Here is a 19,268-nt window from a genome sequence, read left to right as displayed (position 1 = left end):
CATACACGCACAAGTATCATCTATTCAGCCAGTCTGTGTCTTTTGGTTGGTGCATTTAATCCATTCACATTTAAGGTAATTGATGCTTTTGAACTGTGGTGTTGGAGAAGACTCTTGAGAGTCCCTTGGACTGCAAGGAGATCCAACCAGTCCATTCTGAAGGAGATCAGCCCTGGGATTTCTTTGGAAGGAATGATGCTAAAGCTGAAACTCCAGTACTTTGGCCACCTCATGGGAAGAGTTGACTCATTGGAAAAGACTCTGATGCTGGGAGGGATTGGGGGCAGGAGGAGAAGGGGAAGACAGAGGATGAGATGGCAGGATGGCATCACTGACTCGATGGACGTGAGTCTGAGTGAACTCCAGGAGTTGGTGATGGACAGGGAGGCCTGGCGTGCTGCAATTCATGGGGTCGCAAAGAGTCAGACACGACTGAGCCACTGATCTGATCTGATGATCCTATTACCGTCTCTTTAATTGTTTGGGGTTTATTTTCTATAGGTCTTCTCCTTCTTTTGTGTTTCCTGCCTAGAGAAGTTCCTTTAGCATTTGTTGTAAAGCTGATTTTTGCTGTAAAGCTGAATTCTTTTAACTTTTGCTTGTCTGGAAAGCTTTTGATTTCTCCACCAAATCTGAATGAGAGTCTTGCTGGGTAGAGTATTCTTGGTAGGTTCTTTCCTTTCATCACTTTAAATATATCGTGGCATTCCCTTTTGGCATGTAGATTTTCTGTTGAGAAATCAGCTGATAGCCTGATGGGAGTTCCCTTGTATGTTATATGTCGTTTTTCCTATGTTGCTTTTAGTATTTTATCTTTGTTTTTAGTATTTGTCAGTTTGATTACTGTGTGTCTCAGTGTGTTCCTCCTTGGGTTTATCCTGCCTGGGACTCTCTGTATTTCCTGGACTTGGTTGACTATTTCCTTTTGCATATTAGCAAAATTTTCAGAAAAATTTCAGGGAAATTAGGATAATTTGAAATTAGCTCTTCAAATATTTTCTCAGGTTCTTTCTCTGTTCTCCTTCTGGGATCCCTATAATGCAAATTTGGTGTGTTTAATGTTGTCCCAGAGGTCTCTTAGGCTGTCTTCATTTCTTTTCATTCTTTTTTCTATATTCTGTTCTGTGGCAGTGATTTTCACCATTCTGTCCTCCAGGTCATGTATCTGTTCTTCTGCCTCAGTTATTCTGCTGTTGATTCCTTCTGGTGTATTATTCATCTCTGTTTGTTTGTTCTTTAGTTATTCTAGGTCTTTGGTAAACATTTCTTGCATCTTCTCCATTCTGAGATCCTGGATCATCTTCACTATCATTATTCTGAATTCTTTTTCTGGAAGGTTGCTCAGCCCCACTTCATTTAGTTGTTTTTCTGGGGTTTTATCTTGTCCCTTCATCTGGGACATAACTTTCTGCTTTTTCATGCTGATTAACTTTCTGTAATGTGGTTTTGTTTTAGCCGCTGTGGGACTGTGGTTCTTCTTGCTTCTTCTGTCTGCCTTCTGATGGAGGAGGCTAAGCGACTTGTGTAAGCTTCCTGATGGGAGGGACTGATGGTGAGAAAAACTGGGAATTGCTTTGGTGGCCAGGGCCTTTGCTCAGTAAAGCTTTAATCCAATTATCTGCTGATGGGTGGGGTTGTGCTCCCTCCCTTGTAGTTTGGCGTGAGGGGACCCAGCCCTGGGGTCTCTGGGCTGTATGGTAGAATTAATGGTAACCTCCAAGAGGGATTATGCCAAGGGAGACCTTCCTGGACTACTGCTGCCAGTGCCCCTGTCCCTGGGGTGAGCCCCTGCTGACCCATGCCTCCACAGGAGACCCCTCAGCACTAGCAGGTAGTTTTGATTCAGTGTTCTGTGGGATCACTGCTCCTTTCTTCTGCATCTTGGCGTGCCTAAGAGTTTGTTTGTGCCCTCCAAGACTGGAGTCTCTGTTTCCCCCTAGTCCTGTGAAAGTCCTATAATTAAATCCTGCTGGCCTTCAAGTTGAGATTCCCTGGGGATCCCCAGTCCCTTTGTTGGATCCCCAGGTGGGGAAGCTTGATGTGGGGTTCAGAACCTTCATAATAGTGGGAGAACTTCTTTGGTGTTATTGTTCTTCAGTTTGTGGGTCACTCACCTGGCAGGTATGGGATTTGATTTCATTGTGATTGTACCCCTCCTATTGTCTCACTGGCTTCTTCTTTGTCTTTGGACATGGGGTTTCTTTTCTTGGTGGATTCCAGCGTCCTCCTGTCGATGGTTGTTCAACAGCTAGTGGTGATTTTGATGTTCTTGCCGGAGGAGATGAGTGCCCGTCTTTCTACTCTGCCATCTTGAACCAGAAGCCCCAACATATTATTTTATATGCACAGATAATTATATAAAAAATATAGAATTTAGCTAAGAGTGTCAGTTTCATTTTTAGAAAAATAAAATTCTTAATTTTGTATGAATTTTCAAAACCTCCCTTGAATTTGTTTTTACCAGTGTAAAAACATTAAGGCACTATGAGTATCTTAAAACAGCTTGTGCATGTGCCCTTGAGACACGTTGGTGGGTGCTTTTTTATCAAAACCATATACATGGTGACATATTAAATGTATCATATTATTATACTAATCATATGACTCTAGAAACAAAAGTAACCAGAGGACTTAAAGCCTATCAAAACCATCTTTTTGTTTTTGTACAATGGGATTCTTTTTAAATTTGCCAATGAATTCATACCAGTATTGAAACCAGATGTAGACTTCCGTCTTTTAATGTATTAGCTCAGCTATAAAGTCTTATTTCCATCTCTGATTACTGACTGTTTCATTCATGGTTTATTATCTCTTTCCTGCCCTCCTTTTTCTTTTTTTTAAACTAGAGTCTAAATATGATTCAAATGATTTTAAGATGACATTGCCCCCATTTGTGTAGTGACAGAAATAAAAGTAAATCTGTATTGAATTGATGATAACCTAATTAAATCCACAAATGAAGTACTCTCAATAAAATTTTTCATTGGAAAGGATTCTTGACAGATACTACTAAAAGAAGTGTTAGTTGTGGTTTGAGTGTTTTTTGTCTTAAAACTTAAATCCTACTTTACTTCTTTCTATATAAAAGCAGATCTTCTCTCTTTTGTTTTTTTTTTTCTTTCTATATATTTTCAATATAAAGCTTATGATTTTGAAATTTATCTGAACTGATTAAAAGTCATATTTATAGAAATAAAAAAGATATTACTTAAAATTTTTGGTTTTTCTCTGTTGCCAAATAGAAACCTAGTCACTTTTAGTAACTGATTTTGTTTGTATGTAAGTGAAATTTACGTTTAAAGATTGTTTGAAAACAAAACTCTCTTTAGGAAAATGACTGTCAACGAACTCCCTTACCCCTTCCCTCTAAATAGTGAGTATGTGTCCAAAGGATGTGAAATAAACATCTAGACCAAGGCCTACATCTGGGAAGGACTACTTTCCTTTCTTTCCTATTCTCCATTCAGTACAGTTCAGTTCAGTCGCTCAGTCGTGTCCTACTCTTTGCAACCCTATGAATCTCAGTACGCCAGGCCTCCCTGTCCATCACCAACTCCCGGAGTTCACTCAGACTCACGTCCATCGAGTCAGTGATGCCATCCAGCCATCTCATCCTCTGTCGTCCCCTTCTCCTCTTGCCCCCAATCCCTCCCAGCATCAGAGTCTTTTCCAATGAGTCAACTCTTTGCATGAGGTGGCCAAAGTACTGGAGTTTCAGCTTTAGCATCATTCCTTCCAAAGAAATCCCAGGGCTGATCTCCTTCAGAATGGACTGGTTGGATCTCCTTGCAGTCCAAGGGACTCTCAAGAGTCTTCTCCAACACCGCAGTTCAAAAGCATCAATTCTTCGGCGCTCAGCCTTCTTTACAGTCCAACTCTCACATCCATACATGACCACTGGTAAAACCATAGCCTTGACTAGATGGACCTTTGTTGACAAAGTAGTGTCTCTGCTTTTCAATATGCTATCTAGGTTGGTCATAACTTTCCTTCCAAGGAGTAAGCGTCTTTTAATTTCATGGCTGCAGTCACCATCTGCAGTGATTTTGGAGCCCCCCAAAATAAAGTCTGACACTGTTTCCACTGTTTCCCCATCTATTTCCCATGAAGTGATGGGACTGGATGCCATGATCTTCATTTTCTGAATGTTGAGTTTTAAGCCAGCTTTTTCACTCTGTGACCCAAAATATATGTTGAGTGGTTTAAATGTTGAAATAGATACTATTCTTTTCCAAAGCGCATTTGCTACCCTTGATATTTAATAGAGACCAGATAAACATTTATTCTTCTAAATTTGTCAAGATTTACCTGAAATTTTTGCACTTAAGGCTGAAATTTGGCTGCCTTTACTCTTTGTTGAATACATCTTTGGAACAAGCCTTGCTACTCTGTGCTTATATTGAGGCTAATTCATGCATTCATGTTTGTGTGAAACTCATATAAAAGACTCTATAACTGTAAATTAATTTAAAAAATTTAAGTCAACATGATGTCTCTGTGTTCTAGAAAATGCTTGTTTACTTGTTAATTGTTAAAATGATTTTTTCAAGGGATACAAACCTTTCATTTTGTAATTGAAGTTAAAAGTCTTAAAGTGCAGATACCACATTTGAGCCTTAATATTCAAAGGGATTGTTAGAATAATACTGTACACAAATAATTTTAAGACATATCCGTGTACTATTAGAATCATTGGCTATTGCATCATTTTTTTTTTTTTTTGATTAGAGGGAAGATATGAAATGAACCCCTAAAGTAGAGGGAGGGATTTATTACTGAATAGAGAAAAGCATAATGGGAAAGAGACTTCAGAAACTTCATGTTTGCTTCAGATCTGTGCTCTCCACCTTTATTAATTCAGGGCCAAATACTGGCTGTGGCCTCAGGTATTCTTGTAAACTTCATAAAAACTAGTACTGTCAGCTTCTTCACCACTGTATACCCAGCACCTTTAGCAGGACTTATACAAGAGAGCCAGTGCAGTGGATACTTGTTGAAAGAACAGATGCCCAAATTAGTGTGAATGCCCAAATTAGTGAAAAATAAAAATGGATGCCCAAATTAGTCTTTTGTTAAGAAAAGACGACGAAGATCTTTTGTAATGTTATAGAATCGTAGAATTGGAATGAACCTTGAAAGTCATTTAGCAAAACCAGACAGTTCATGATCAACTATCTCTGGCAAGTCTTCCTTTAGTCTTTCTGTGGATTTGTCCAGTGGCAAATGCTTTACAGTGTTCAGTGCTTTACAGCACTGAAATCAGATGCATCCTGAGACCTAAGTATAGTAGGTCCATTTAATTTTCAACTTTCTCTAGCGTGGCTCTGAAATACAGGATATAGGAGCAGAGACAACAAGCCAAGAAGTTAATGAAGGATTAGTTGAATTATTGGTTGGAAATAGTGGAATGCTAGGAGGATAAAAATTGAAGTCTAGGTAACTGAAAAGGTCAGCATTAGAGTGACTAAACATGACACAGTTTTTTGGACTGGTACTGCTTTTGTAACAGCCTGAGCTCTTTAATCTTTATAGTAGGGATGTGGAATCGGGAGAGCGGAGAGAACCCGGGCCCGTAAGACAGCACCACCGCTTCGCATTCCTCTGCAGTGGTGTGGTGGCCCCTTAGCACCCCTGCCTCTTACCCACCCACCGGGGCTGCAGACCACTAAGTTTAAAAGACTGGGGCCATCAGATGTGAATTTCTCTTTTCCTTTAGTAACTACAAGTCTGTACCCATTCATTCATTCTTTATCGATTGCTAACTGTATGCCAGGTGTGGTTGCATCAGTGTATGCACTGATGCAGATGCATCAGTGAACCAGACAAAGATCTCTGCTCTTTTGGACCCTTTTCCTAGTGCAGTACTGTTCAGTAGAAACCTAGTGTGGGCTGCGTATATAATTCTAAACTTTCTAGTACCCACATTCAAAAAAAAAAAAGCAGCAGATGAGGTTAATTTTAATGTATTAAGTATAGGCGGGGCCTCCCTGGTGGCTCAGACAGAAAAGAATCAGCCTGCAATGCAGGAGATGTAGGTTCCCTGGGTTGGGAAGACCCCTGCAGAGGGGATTGGCTGCCCACTCCAGTATTGTTGTCTGGAGAATTCCATGGACAGAGGAGCCTGGCATTATAGTCCACAGAGTCACAAAGACTTGGACCTGACAGAGTGACAAACATTTTTTTCACTGATACTAATTTTATGTTATATAATATTAATAACATTAACACATTTTAAATATAATAATATAATTAGTATATAAATGTCATTTAACTGTGTAAGCAGTATGTACGTTATTAGAGATACCTTACATTTCCTTTTTGGTACTAGGCCTTTAACTTTGGTATATTTTATATTTATAGCATATCTCAGTTGGATTAGCTATGTTTCAAATGCTGGAGAGCTACTGTGTTGAATGGTGCAGCTTCAGAATATAGTGCTTGCTCTCTGTGGACCATGAAGTCAGTCCATCTGGTCTGAGGTAGAGAATCAGTTCCTAAAAGTATTAGAATTTTCAAATAATCCAGACTCCTTATCCACGGCCTGCAAAGCTTTACGTGGTCTGTGCAGTATTTTTATGACAGTATATATTGGTGTTTTATGCAAATGTAAACCACCTGGCAATTTGCTTAGAAATTTTAACACAATAAAAGTTTTTTTAAATTGAGGAAAATTCATATAAGATTTACCATTTTAAATGGAAAAATTCCTTGTCATTAGTGCATTTACAACATTGTGTAATTACTACCCCTGTGTAGTTCCAAAATATTTTCATCACCTTGCTATCCTTTAAGCAGTTTCTCTCCATCCCACTTCTCCCTCTTGTCCCTGGCAGTCACCAGTCTGCTTTCTTTTTCTGTGAATTTGCCTATTCTTAACATTGCATATAAGTGGGATCATACAATATGTGCTTTCTGTTGCGTCTGGCTTCTTTCACTTAGCGTAATGTTTTCGAGGTCCATCCACATTGCAACACATGTCTGTACTTTATTCCTTTTCACGACTAAATAATATTCCATTGTTTGTGTATACCATAATTTGTTTATCCATTCCTCTGTGATAGACATTTGGGTTGTCTTAGCCTTTTGGCCATTGTGACTAGTGCTACTGTGAACACTCATGTACATGTTTGTTTGAGTACCTGTATTTTACTTTTGTCAAATGGTGATAATCTACTGCATAGGGTTGTTATAAAGATAAATGAGCTAACGCATGTGGAACTGTTAGCACAATGCCTGGTACAGATAGCACTGGCTCTGGTGCTATCGGTATAGAAAGTCTTAACGTTTGCACCTCGCCCCTCCTTTTTCCTTCCCCTGATGGCCTGTTTTTGTGTTTCCGTTCTCCTAGTCTTTCTCTGACATTCTCATTTCTGAGTTCTCAATATTAGAGTTGGAAGTCTAGAACCTGGGTGGGTTGAGAGTGCCTCACTGGGAGGAGGAGTGGTATTGGTGTCCATGCTTCACGCAGGAGGCTCTTGGCAGCCCACCCCTCCGCATTTCCTCTGCTTTGTGTGACACTCTTGGTTTCCACTGTCAGCAGTAAAGTGAGGAGGCACCGCAGGGAAGGATGTCTCTGGATTTACTTTTTCAGGACAGATAACTGTCATATTGTCACCTCAGAGTTAGATGGCATAGGGAAGAGTGATTTCTTAGGGTCATGGTGATTCTTGGAATATGTTACGTGCTTTAGGAATGACATGGATAATTTTAAAGAAAGGAGAAATTGAATGATGACATTTTCTTTCATCAGAAAAAGAGGTTCTCGGTACTTTACCGTTTAGCCTTTTCCTAAAAGTTTAGTGATCTTTAGAAAGAAGTGCTTGTTAACAATGCTCTCTTGTAAGAGTTTAGTTGTCTCAGCATTTCAGTTGAGTTTTTAAAATATTTCTTTACAGTTAACAGAAGATGAAATTGCAACCATTCTCAAATCTACTTTGAAAGGACTAGAATACTTACACTTTATGAGAAAAATACACAGAGATATAAAAGCTGGAAATATTCTCCTCAATACAGAAGGACATGCAAAACTGGCGGATTTTGGAGTTGCTGGTCAGTTAACGGTAAGTGTGCTACTTTTGGAAGCACTGTTGGTTTGTATTGTCCAAGTTCGAGTGTGACTAAACCTTGATAATATCTTTTGAGGGTTATGAAAAGAAATGCATAACTTCATTGCTTCAGGGAGAGGAAGCCATGATTTAGGTATTATTTAATTATTTTTTATTTACCATTTAAGAGACATTGGATGAATATGAAAGAATATATATTGCCATCAAAGTGCTTAAATATTTGGAAAGGAAAGCTACGTTTGTTTATTTCTGTAGGTTTTATTGTTATAGTGCTATCTTTAATGAAGGGTAGTGGAGTTAAGTTACTTGCAGACTCTTGGTTATTTTAGAATTCTAAATTCCTAAATATGTCATGTCACAACTGGCTGAAATTTTAGGAAACTAGTCAATTTCAGATCTGACCTGTAGTATTTGAGGGTTTCAGATGTTTAGTTTAAGGAACACGTTGGCCAATACGTTTCCTTAGTGTTTTGTAGTTATATCTGTCATGTTCTTGCAGGATACAATGGCGAAACGCAATACTGTGATAGGAACTCCGTTTTGGATGGCTCCTGAGGTCATTCAGGAAATAGGCTACAACTGTGTGGCTGACATCTGGTCCCTTGGCATTACTTCTATAGAAATGGCGGAAGGAAAACCTCCTTATGCTGATATACATCCCATGAGGGTAAGAAAGTGATGGAAAATGTCAATGTTAAAAGCGCTCCAGTTTTGTAGTGTGAGTGTAAATAAACATGGAGTAAAAAGATCATTTGAATTTGGATTCTGTGCAAAAATTAGTAAAATTATCTGTTAGGGATTAGTGACTGTTCACTTCTTTCCACCATCACATCCTTAACTGGGAGGAAAAGAAGTGAAGCCTGTATTTCTCTCTACAGTGGCTGTTTTTCTCCCCGCAAAGTATACCTGCTGAATTTCCCCATGATTTAAATAGACGAAAGGGCTGGTCACTACATTATTCAGTTCCTCATATTCTGAATGTAACAGTGGAGGCTTGGAAGAAATCCATTCTCTTCTACTTACCCTGCATATTGTACCTTTTTGTGTTTTTGTTTCTCTAGTTGAGCTAATATTAAAAAAGAATCCTGATTTCTAATATTGCTATGTATCTGTAAGTGAATTAAGCTTTTATTTTTAGTGTTCAGTGAGAAAATGGAATTCCTTTTATGAATATCATTTTATGCTTTTATGAACTCCTTTTCCATGATAAATTTTTGAGTCTGAAATGTATAGATTTCATATTCAAGTCTAATTGCCACTGCTTTAGAGGTTGTGATGAACAGTTTTAAAATTTATTAGTATGTGAATCTTAATTCATTATAGATAAGTACATTTATCTTTGTAAACTTATTGCCCTCTAGTGGCTGTATTCAACTCAAGAAGAAAGGATGTAGAAATGAAGGCAGAAAGAAGGTGGAGGAGGGAGAGAGAGAGGATGTGTGTGTGTGTGTGTGTGTGTGTAAAGAAAAGAAGGTGATTTCAGGGTAGATGGAGAAATGTGTGAAGTAAACAGATGGGAGGAAAAAGAATGCAGTATTTTAGAGTATTTGAAAAAGAAGAATAAATTAAAATTCTGATACTATAGTGCTATTATGAATTGAACTTCAGTAGTATAGATAATAATGTACTATACTGAAATATTTAAAAATCTGCCTGCCACTTTAAAGAGAACTCTTTGAGGAACGTAATTGTGTATGATATGTGTCGTCTTCCTTGTACATATAAACTCTTGCTAAAGTGAAACAAAAATAGCATGAATTCTTTGAAAATATTGACATGAAATATAACTAGGTCAGCATAAAACGATCAATACAATTCTCATTTCTTTTCTGATTATTAGATATCTTTGGTACTTTCAGCTAGAAAGTTTTTAGGGTGATCCTCAGCTAGATATATTTGAGTTTAAGTTAGCGAGGTTAACCAAAGTATCCAAGACAGCCTAGCTAAGTGCCATAGCTGGGATTTAACCCAGGACTTAAGAGTATTACTGTTCTGCTTCCTCCAGTATAAATCTTATTTTTTCCAACCAAACAGTTCCACATATTCACTTTGACCATGAGGTAGTCTCTTTAGCAGATAGCCAAGGATTTAAAAAATAAAGCACAGAGTAACTTCTCTCATTGCAAATTACGTGGCACTATGTCAGAACCAAGTATACTCCTAATCCAACATGATTTCTTTTTTTAAAAAATTTCAAAAATGTTTATATCCAGGTCTTAAGAATTGAAAGCTGAGTCAGTCATTTTTTAATTAAAAAAACAAAACAGGAATCCATGACCTCCTTCCTTCCTGCCCAATTAATAATAGAACCAAGTTGAGAAATTTTGGACGACTGGGCTTGGTTAGAGGTGCCAGTTAAGTCGTCCCCGCCCCCGGCACACCTGCACATCTTCCATCCCCCAGTTCCTGCTGTGTGTGCCTGGGTCGGCACCTGGCCCATCTCAGTGTGTGTGCACGGGACTTTGCCCTCTGACATCGTATGGCCAGAAATTACAACTCAATGACAAAGCTCAGGATTCCCTTTTTCTCTCGCTTTTTACATAGTTAAATTTTGGCTTGAATGACATGTTCTGTGCTCAACAAATCTACTTTCTTAGTTTTCATTTTATCTTTTTTACCCCCATGGTAATTTCTTAGGGCCGTCCTAACATATTACCACAAATTTGGTGGCTTAAAACTATAGAACTTTATTCTCTTACAATTCTGGAGGCCAGCAATTTGAAATAAAGGTGTTCACAGAGCTGCAGTCCTTCCAGAAGCTCTAAAGGAGACTCCGTTTTCTGCCCCCTCCAGCTTTGGGGTGGCGGCTGCCAGCAGTCCTTGGCATTCCTTGGGTTGTAGCTACATCTCTCCAGTCCCTGCCTGCCCCTTTTACATTACTCTCTTCTTTGTGAGTGTCTGCGTTTTCCTCTTCTGTCTGTCTCAGATTTTCCTCTGCCTTTTTCTTTAAAGGACAGATGCCATTGGATTTAGGGCCCACTCCAGTAATCCAGAACAATCTCCAACTGCAGGGATTTTTTTTTTTTTTTTCAAATGAGATCCTGTTTAGAAGTTCTGAATATTAGGATATAGACGTATCTTTTGGGGGCCACTCTTCAACCCACTATATCCTCTATAATCTGTTCCATTTTTTCAAATTATATGTATTTAAGATAAGTAACAATTAATTTCAGGATCTATTTTCCTTGTTTTTTCTCAAATTTTTAAAATTGTGGTAAAGTATTCATAAAAATGATATCATTTTAACCATTTTTCAGTATACAATTCAGTGGCATTAAAGTACATTCACATCACACTGTCGAGTACAGAAATTTGTATCATCCCAAACTAAAACTCTATACACATTAAAAAGTAACTCTATATTATCTCCTCCCCCAACACCTTATGACCATAATTCTCTCTGTTACTATGAATTTGACTATTCTAAGCGTCTCATATAAGTGAAATCATACAATATTTGTCCTTTTGTGTCTGCCTTCTTTCACTTAATATAATGTTTTCAAGGTTCGTCCATTGTTGTAGCATATATCCAAATTCTTTTTTTAAGGCTGAATAATATTCCATAATATAAATACCACATTTTGTTTGACCATTCATCCATATTGGACACTTGAGTTGCTTCCACCTTTTGATTGTTGTGACTAGTGCTTCTATGAACATGGATGTACATTTATTGTCTGTGAGAGTCTGCTCTCAATTCCTTGGGTATATACCCAGAACTAGATTGCTGGGTCATACGGTAATTTTATGTTTAAATTTTTGAGGAACCTCTCTACTGCTTTTCATAGCATCGTGCTATTTTACATTCCCACCAGCAATACACAAAGATTCCAGTTTCTCCACATTCTTGCCAACGCTTATTTTCTGTCTTTTGATAATAGACATCCTAATGAGAGTGAAGTGTTACTTCATGGTTTTGATTTACATTTCCCTAATAGCTAGTGATGTTGAGTATCTTTTCATGTACTTTTTGTTCATTTGTATATCTTCTTTGGAGAAGTGGCTCTTCAGGTTATTTGCCATTTTAAAATTGGGTTGTTTTTTGTGTTGTTGAGTTTCTGGTCTCATTTTAATCAGCTTTTCTCTAGTTTGGTCTGCCGTTTTCTGTTTGCTGGCTGAAGTCTCCCAGCCCTTTGACTTTTTACTGCCTGTTTATTGTTCTTCCAGCTGTCCCCCATCACTTTTTGTATCCAATTGTAATACTCAGTCTAAGTCCCTTTATAATTCTTTTGGGTAGAATCCTCGCAGTCCTTCCCTTGGGAGGTCTTTGAGTCAAAATGTATCTCAGATTTGCTATTCTACAAGTAGAGGATTGCTTATTTGTATTTAATTGTTGTATTACTTTGCTTTGTGCAATAGATGTGTTCTAGGGATTTTGTATAAATATTTAATAGTTGTAAATTGGAGTTTACATTTTGGGGATATTATTTTTTAAAAATAATTTTTATTGATTCCTTTAGTGATGAGAATAATGCTGTTGAAACTTATTTGCCATATAATTGTGTTTATTTTTTATCATGGACATATCCATTTTAGCAGTAATACAAAATTTAATCATTAATATTAACATTTTTGATTTAGTGTTAATGTTAAAATAGATGCCTGTTCTCATGTGGAGGCAGGAAGTCAACCTTTTGACCCGTTGGAGAATATATCTGGTTACCTACGTTGGTTATTTTGTGTCAGAGAAACTGAGTGTCACCTAAGTATGGATGTTTGGTTTTTTGAAGACAAGAACCCTGGAATTTTCTTCGTATATTCTTTTACTTCTGTTCCCTTTTATTTCCTTCTGCATACATTCAGGGCGCAGTCATCGCGTCCCAGCCAGACTTTGAGGATGTAGTGGTAAGCAGTGCAGGTGTGTTTCCTGTCCTCTTGGAACTTCCGTCCCAGTGATAACTTGCATTCTGATGTTAGAATTATTTTGCTTTCTGTGTGTGTGTATGGGGAGGAAGTGCATATATATTCAGTTGTTTAGAATGTAAGACCATACACTGTAACAACTTTTATTCATTTATATGTATATTACAAATCATAAAGGATCATATGCCTATATGATTTTTATTATTTTGGTGTTACATTGCTTGTTTTTCTCCTTTGAACTTATCCTCATCTTCCTTTTTTTCCATTTCTCCCCAGTGCTGCCTTTACTTCCTTTGACTGTTCCCTATTTCCTAACAGTGTGCATACATGAATGCTCATACAGTCCCTTTTGAACCTTGACTTTTCTTTCTGTTTATACTCCATTTCTTCCCCCTATCTGTTCCCTACGTTTTTCTGCCTGATTATTTTAAGTGGTACCTTGATTCTCTTAACTATACTTTCAGATCAGAAATAGCTAAGGATCCGGAGGAGGGGGCAAATTGGATCATTGGAGCATTTCAGTACTACTTCCAGGACATGTGGTTTTTCACTCTATTTGAGAGTTAGAGTTGTTCTGCCCTGTGGTCCTAATACATGTGGGAGTACAAGGCATTCCAGCCCCAAAATCGAGGATTAAAGTTTATTACATTGACAGTTTCAACATATTTCTGTCCAGTTGGAGTTATTATTCTTGAAGAGATGAATAAGCAGGGAAAACAGAATAAACAGATCTCAATTTCTCTTGGTTGAGTCTGCTGAGGTCACCCCTGAGGGTTTCACAGGGAAGACAAATTCTCACTGTTAATTTATATTCAAACCTTGCTGTTGATGTTGCCAAGTCCTCTGTAAATATGATTAGTTTGGTAAATACTGAGGAAGCAATCATCACTTTCTCACTGACATACTAATTATGTGAATATGAATAGTAATATTGGAGACATATTTCCATTAAGTTTTACTTAGATAAAGAATTACACTAGAATCTATCTTTTAAAGATTTTAATGTGGGATACTAACAAAGGCAATATTTCTCTGTATTTGTGTGGGAGCATTTACAGGAGACAATTGAAGTTGATTTATTAATGATTGAAGGATGATTTATATTTCATACTTTTTTGACTGTGATCCTTAGTAAGAAATATATTCCACGCTGTGACATATTATGCACATGTGGGCATGCATGTGTGTGCACACAGTTGAAACAAAATATACATAAATAGTTTCCCAGGTAGCTTAGTGGTAAAGAATGCGGCCTGCCAATGCAGGAGCCACAGGTTTGATCCCTGGGTCTGGAAGATGGCAGAAGAAATAGCAACCTACCCAGTATTCTTGCTGAGATAATCCTGTGGACAGAGAAGCCTGGCAGGTTACAGACTGTGGGGTTGCAAAGAGTCAGACACAACTGAAGGGTTCTTAGACTAGACGAACAGTACTTATCTATGTATGTCTATAATGGGTCCCATGTGAAATAAATTTTATATTGTGAATTACTATTTGTGATCCACTCTGATTTCTATTCTATCACAGTCTTACCTTTGTTGTACTTCACCTTTTCATTAAAAAAAAAAAATGGTGGTTCAAATCAATTCAGTTGATTCTGTGACCCAGTATTGGTTTGTAACTTGAATTTTAAGGGCAAGAATCACTGTACCAACCTTTGGAAATCTGATTTCTTCCAGTGCCATAATGCTTTCATTGTTGCCACGTAGTAGTGGTGACCTGGTGTATGAGTCCTAAATCAATTCTGTTATCTGTAAATTAGTTACATTGGAGTACATCAGGGCTGTATATTGTCACCCTGCTTATTTAACTTATATACAGAGTATATCATGTGAAATGCCAGGCTGGATGAAGCACAAGCTGGAATCAAGATTGCTGGGAGAAATATCAATACCCTCAGATATGCAGATGACACCACTCTTATGGCAAAAAGCAAAGAAGAACTAAAGAGCCTCTTGATGAAAGTGAAAGAGGAGAGTGAAAAAGTTGGCTTAAAATTCAACATTCAGAAAATGAAGATCATGGCATCTGGTCCCATCACTTCATGGCAAATAGATGGAGAAAACAGTGGAAACAGTGGCAGACTGTATTTTTGTGGGCTCCCAGATCACTGCAGATGGTGACTGCAGCCATGAAATTAAAAGACTTGCTCCTTGAAAGGAATGCAGTGACAAACCTAGACAGCATATTAGAAAGCAGAGACATTTTTTGCTGACAAAGGTCTGTCTAGTCAAAGCTGTGGTTTTTCCTGTGGTCATGTATGTATTTGAGAGTTGGACTGTGAAGAAGGCTGAGCGCCGAAGAATTGATGCTTTTGAACTGTGGTGCTGGAGGAGACTCTTGAAAGTCCCTTGGACTGCAAGGAGATGCAACCAGTCCATCCTGAAGGAAATCAATCCTGAATATTCATTGGAAGGGCTGATGCTGAAGCTGAAACTCCAGTAGTTTGGCCACCTGATGTGGAGGGCTGACTCCTTTGAAGAGACCCTGATGCTGGGAAAGATTGAAGGCAGGAGAAGAAGGGGACGACAGAGGATGAGGTGGTTCGATGGCATCACCGACTTGATGGACATGAGTTTGAGCAAGTTCCAGGAGTTGGTGATGGACAGGGAGGCCTGGTGTACTGCAGTCCATGGGGTTGCAAAGAGTCAGACACGACAGAGCGACTGAACTGAACTGAACTGAGAGGTAGTGTTGGAGAAGACTCTTGAGAGTCCCTTGGACTGCAAAGAGATCAAACCAATCAATCCTAAAGGAAATCAGTCCTGAATATTCATTGGAGGGATTGTACTGAAGCTGAAGCTCCAGTACTTTGGTCACGTGATGCAAAGAGCTGACTCATTAGAAAAGACCCTGATGCTGGGAAACATTGAAGGCAGGAGGAGAAGGGGACAACAGAGAATGAGATGGTTGGATGGCATCATTGACTTGATGGACGTGAGTTTAAGCAAGCTCCAGGAGATGGTGGAGGACAGAAAAGCCTGGTATGCTGCAGTTCACGGGGTCACAAAGAGTTGGACATGACTGAGCAACTGAATAGCAACAAATGGTCCATTTCACTAAATTGTTATGAAGATCATAGAAGACATTGTAAATGAGCAATATATATATAATATTAAATACTTTAGAAATATTAGGTGGCTTTATTAAGTTTTCAATCTCAAATTGAAATTATAAATTAATTCAAGTTCTTTCAGAGGGTACCCTATTTGATAATATTTACTGTTGTCTTCTTGGCTTATTGAGTAGAGTTTGAGGTATTGGGAGCTTATACAGTGCCCAGGGGAGTTTATTGCCAGCTGGGGGAGGTTGTTGAAAGCTTTTACGCCCTTGCTTATGGCTGCTGAGATGACTTCTGCAGCCTCTACTGGAAACAATATGGAAATAATGAGCCCACGAGGACAGAGAGACATGTGGACTCTCTTTTCTAACCTCAGGTCATATTGTGATATACAGATGTTTTCTACTTCATTTTCACTATACTCAGTAATGGAAACTGTGATTCACAAGAGAGTAGAATGAGTTTTTTCTGGAGCAGAGAATTCAGAGAGTCAGTGGACCCCCAGAATTGCATTTAAATATTGTTTTTTGGGCAGATGTCCAGCTTTTGGTGAGAAAGTTCACAGTTTTCATCAATGAAAATACAAGTTTCTTGATCCCCGAAGACCGAGAACTGTGGCTCTCAATAATAGTATTGGAGACCCTCAAAAGAGTTTCTTATTATATTGTATATTTAATATGTGGTTTTGTTCATTATTTACTTTATTACAGCACATCACTGTTCTGTGTTTTAATCTGGAACCAGGAACTATATATTCATAGGACATCTGTGATGTCCCCCCAATCCCCCAAACTCTTGAACTTCTGGAAAGTTTAGTTTTATGTATGTCTAATTATTATCTGATGTTCCACTAATTTAAAAAAGAAGTCTTTTTTTTTCCCCTCTGAATTCCTGTATCACCTTTTCTCTTGTCTTTCTTATGATTCTTTTAAACTTCCTATGTATCAATATTGCAGTGTTAATGCTTTTGTCTTATTTCTTCTACTAGATCTAAGTTTTAAATGCAGTGTATTTCGTCTTTGTGTGTCTAACTGAAAAGCAGAGTGACTTACATAAGAGCATCCAAGAAATGTTTTTTGTGAATATGTGCTCAATTCCCTTTCCTATCTCAAAGATACTTCATGATGTTAATATTGAAATCTAGCAAGCTGAGGTTCTTCTTTCTTAGAATAATGATGTTGTACCTGTAGGTTAGAATAAGAATCAGTGAAATAAATGAAAAATGAAAGTAAATACTAATTAAGTACAACTTGAAAGCCATTGCCAACATCCGCTGGATCATCGAAAAAGCAAGAGAGTCCAGAAAAACATCTATTTCTGCTTTATTGACTATGCCAAAGCCTTTGACTATGTGGATCACAATAAACTGTGGAAAATTCTGAAAGAGATGGGAATACCAGACCACCTGACCTGCCTCTTGAGAAATCTGTGTGCAGGTCAGGAAGCAACAGTTAGAACTGGACATGGAACAACAAACTTGTTCCAAACAGGAAAAGGAGTCCGTCAAGGCTGTATATTGTCACCCTGCTATTTAACTTCTATGCAGAGTACATCATGAGAAACGCTGGACTGGAAGAAGCACAGGCTGGAATTAAGATTGCCGGCAGAACTATCAGTAACCTCAGATATGCAGATGACACCACCCTTATGGCAGAAAGTGAAGAGGAACTCAAAAGCCTCTTGATGAAAGTGAAAGAGGAGAGTGAAAAAGTTGGCTTAAAGCTCAACATTCAGAAAACGAAGATCATGGCATCTGGTCCCATCACTTCATGGGAAATCATGGGGTAACAGTGGAAACAGTGTCAGACTTTATTTTTGGGGGGCTCCAAAATCACTGCAGATGGTGACTGCAGCCATGAAATTAAAAGACACTTACTCCTTGGAAGGAAAGTTATGACCAACCTAGATAGCATATTCAAAAGCAGAGACATTACTTGGCCAACAAAGGTCCATCTAGTCAAGGCTATGGTTTTTCCAGTAGTCATGTATGGATGTGGGAGTTGGACTGTGAAGAAAGCTGAGCACTGAAGAATAGATGCTTTTGAACTGTGGTGTTGGAGAAGACTCTTGAGAGTCCCTTGGACTGCAAGGAGATCCAACCAGTCCATTCTAAAGGAGATCAATCCTGGGTGTTCTTTGGAAGGAATGATGCTAAAGCTGAAACTCTAATACTTTGGCCACCTCATGCAAAGAGTTGACTCATTGGAAAAGACTCTGATGCTGGGAGGGATTGGGGGCAGGAGGAGAAGGGGACGACAGAGGATGAGGTGTTTGGATGGCACCACCGACTCAATGGACACAAGTTTGAGTGAACTCTGGGAATTGGTGATGGACAGGGAGGCCTGGTGTGCTGCGATTCATGGGATTGTGAAGAGTTGGACACGACTGAGCGACTGGACTGAACTGAACTGAACTGAAAGCCATAGCGTTGTTCTTGACTTGACTTTTGAACTTTCACTAAGTGCAGTTAATTTAAAGTTTCAATTTTAAATTGCTTTAATTCATATATATAAATGTAAATAAACACACACACACATATTTGCTACTTTAGATCCTGTTAATATGTTGAAGGAGATCAGAAAGACTTAATGTTGACCTCTGGACAGTAGCCTTGGTTTGCTAATGGTGATTCAGTCATCAACCCTCTTGAAAGTCTTAAAATCAATTGTATAGAATTACTATATTGATCCAACCAGTCCATCCTAAAGGAAATCAGTCCTGGCTGTTCATTGGAAGGACTGATATTGAAGCTCAAACTCCAATACTTTGGCCACCTGATGTGAAGAGCTCACTCATTTGAAAAGACCCTGATGCTGGGAAAGATTGAGGGCAGGAGAAGGGGATGACAGGGGATGAGATGGTTGGATGGCATCACCAGCTCAATGGACATGGGTTTGGGTGAACTCCGGGAGTTGGTGATGGACATCGAGGCCTGGCGTGCTGCAGTTCATGGGGTTGCAAAGAGTCGGGCATGGCTGAGCGACTGAACTGAACTGAACTGAACTATATTGATCATTGTAAGTTTTGTTGTGTTTTGTATTAAACGAGTCATAGAAACAGTTTAGGTTAACGTTTATTTTAGAAGACATAATAAATATCTAGGTGTTTTTGTATTAGGATATTGGGAGGTATCTGTGGGCAGGTGTTGACTCTACTTTCTTGTCTGTTGCACTTAAAAATTCATAATGTTTTTGGAGGAAATGCTGTCTGCAGTATATTGATGTTTGAAATCATGGCTGAATCAGACATATTTTAAAAAATGAAGACAGATAGAACAT

The 19,268-nt window shown here is 38.5% G+C and overlaps 1 protein-coding gene across 2 annotated transcripts in view; it reads left to right on the top strand.

The window, feature by feature from the left end:
* The window catches only part of STK3 (serine/threonine kinase 3), a 309,491-nt gene that overhangs the window by 78,175 nt on the left and 212,048 nt on the right, over positions 1-19,268 (top strand). For both annotated transcript variants that reach the window (XM_070383025.1, XM_070383024.1), the window contains exons 5-6: positions 7,896-8,060; positions 8,566-8,733. In XM_070383025.1, coding sequence (XP_070239126.1) covers positions 7,896-8,060; positions 8,566-8,733 — 333 coding nt within the window. The remainder of the gene's footprint in view (positions 1-7,895; positions 8,061-8,565; positions 8,734-19,268) is intronic.

Source organism: Bos mutus, chromosome 14 (genome assembly GCF_027580195.1).
Source record: "Bos mutus isolate GX-2022 chromosome 14, NWIPB_WYAK_1.1, whole genome shotgun sequence".
Lineage (NCBI taxonomy): Eukaryota > Metazoa > Chordata > Mammalia > Artiodactyla > Bovidae > Bos > Bos mutus.
Note: the sequence above shows the minus strand (reverse complement) of the source record. Positions and strands in the feature narration are given on the sequence as shown.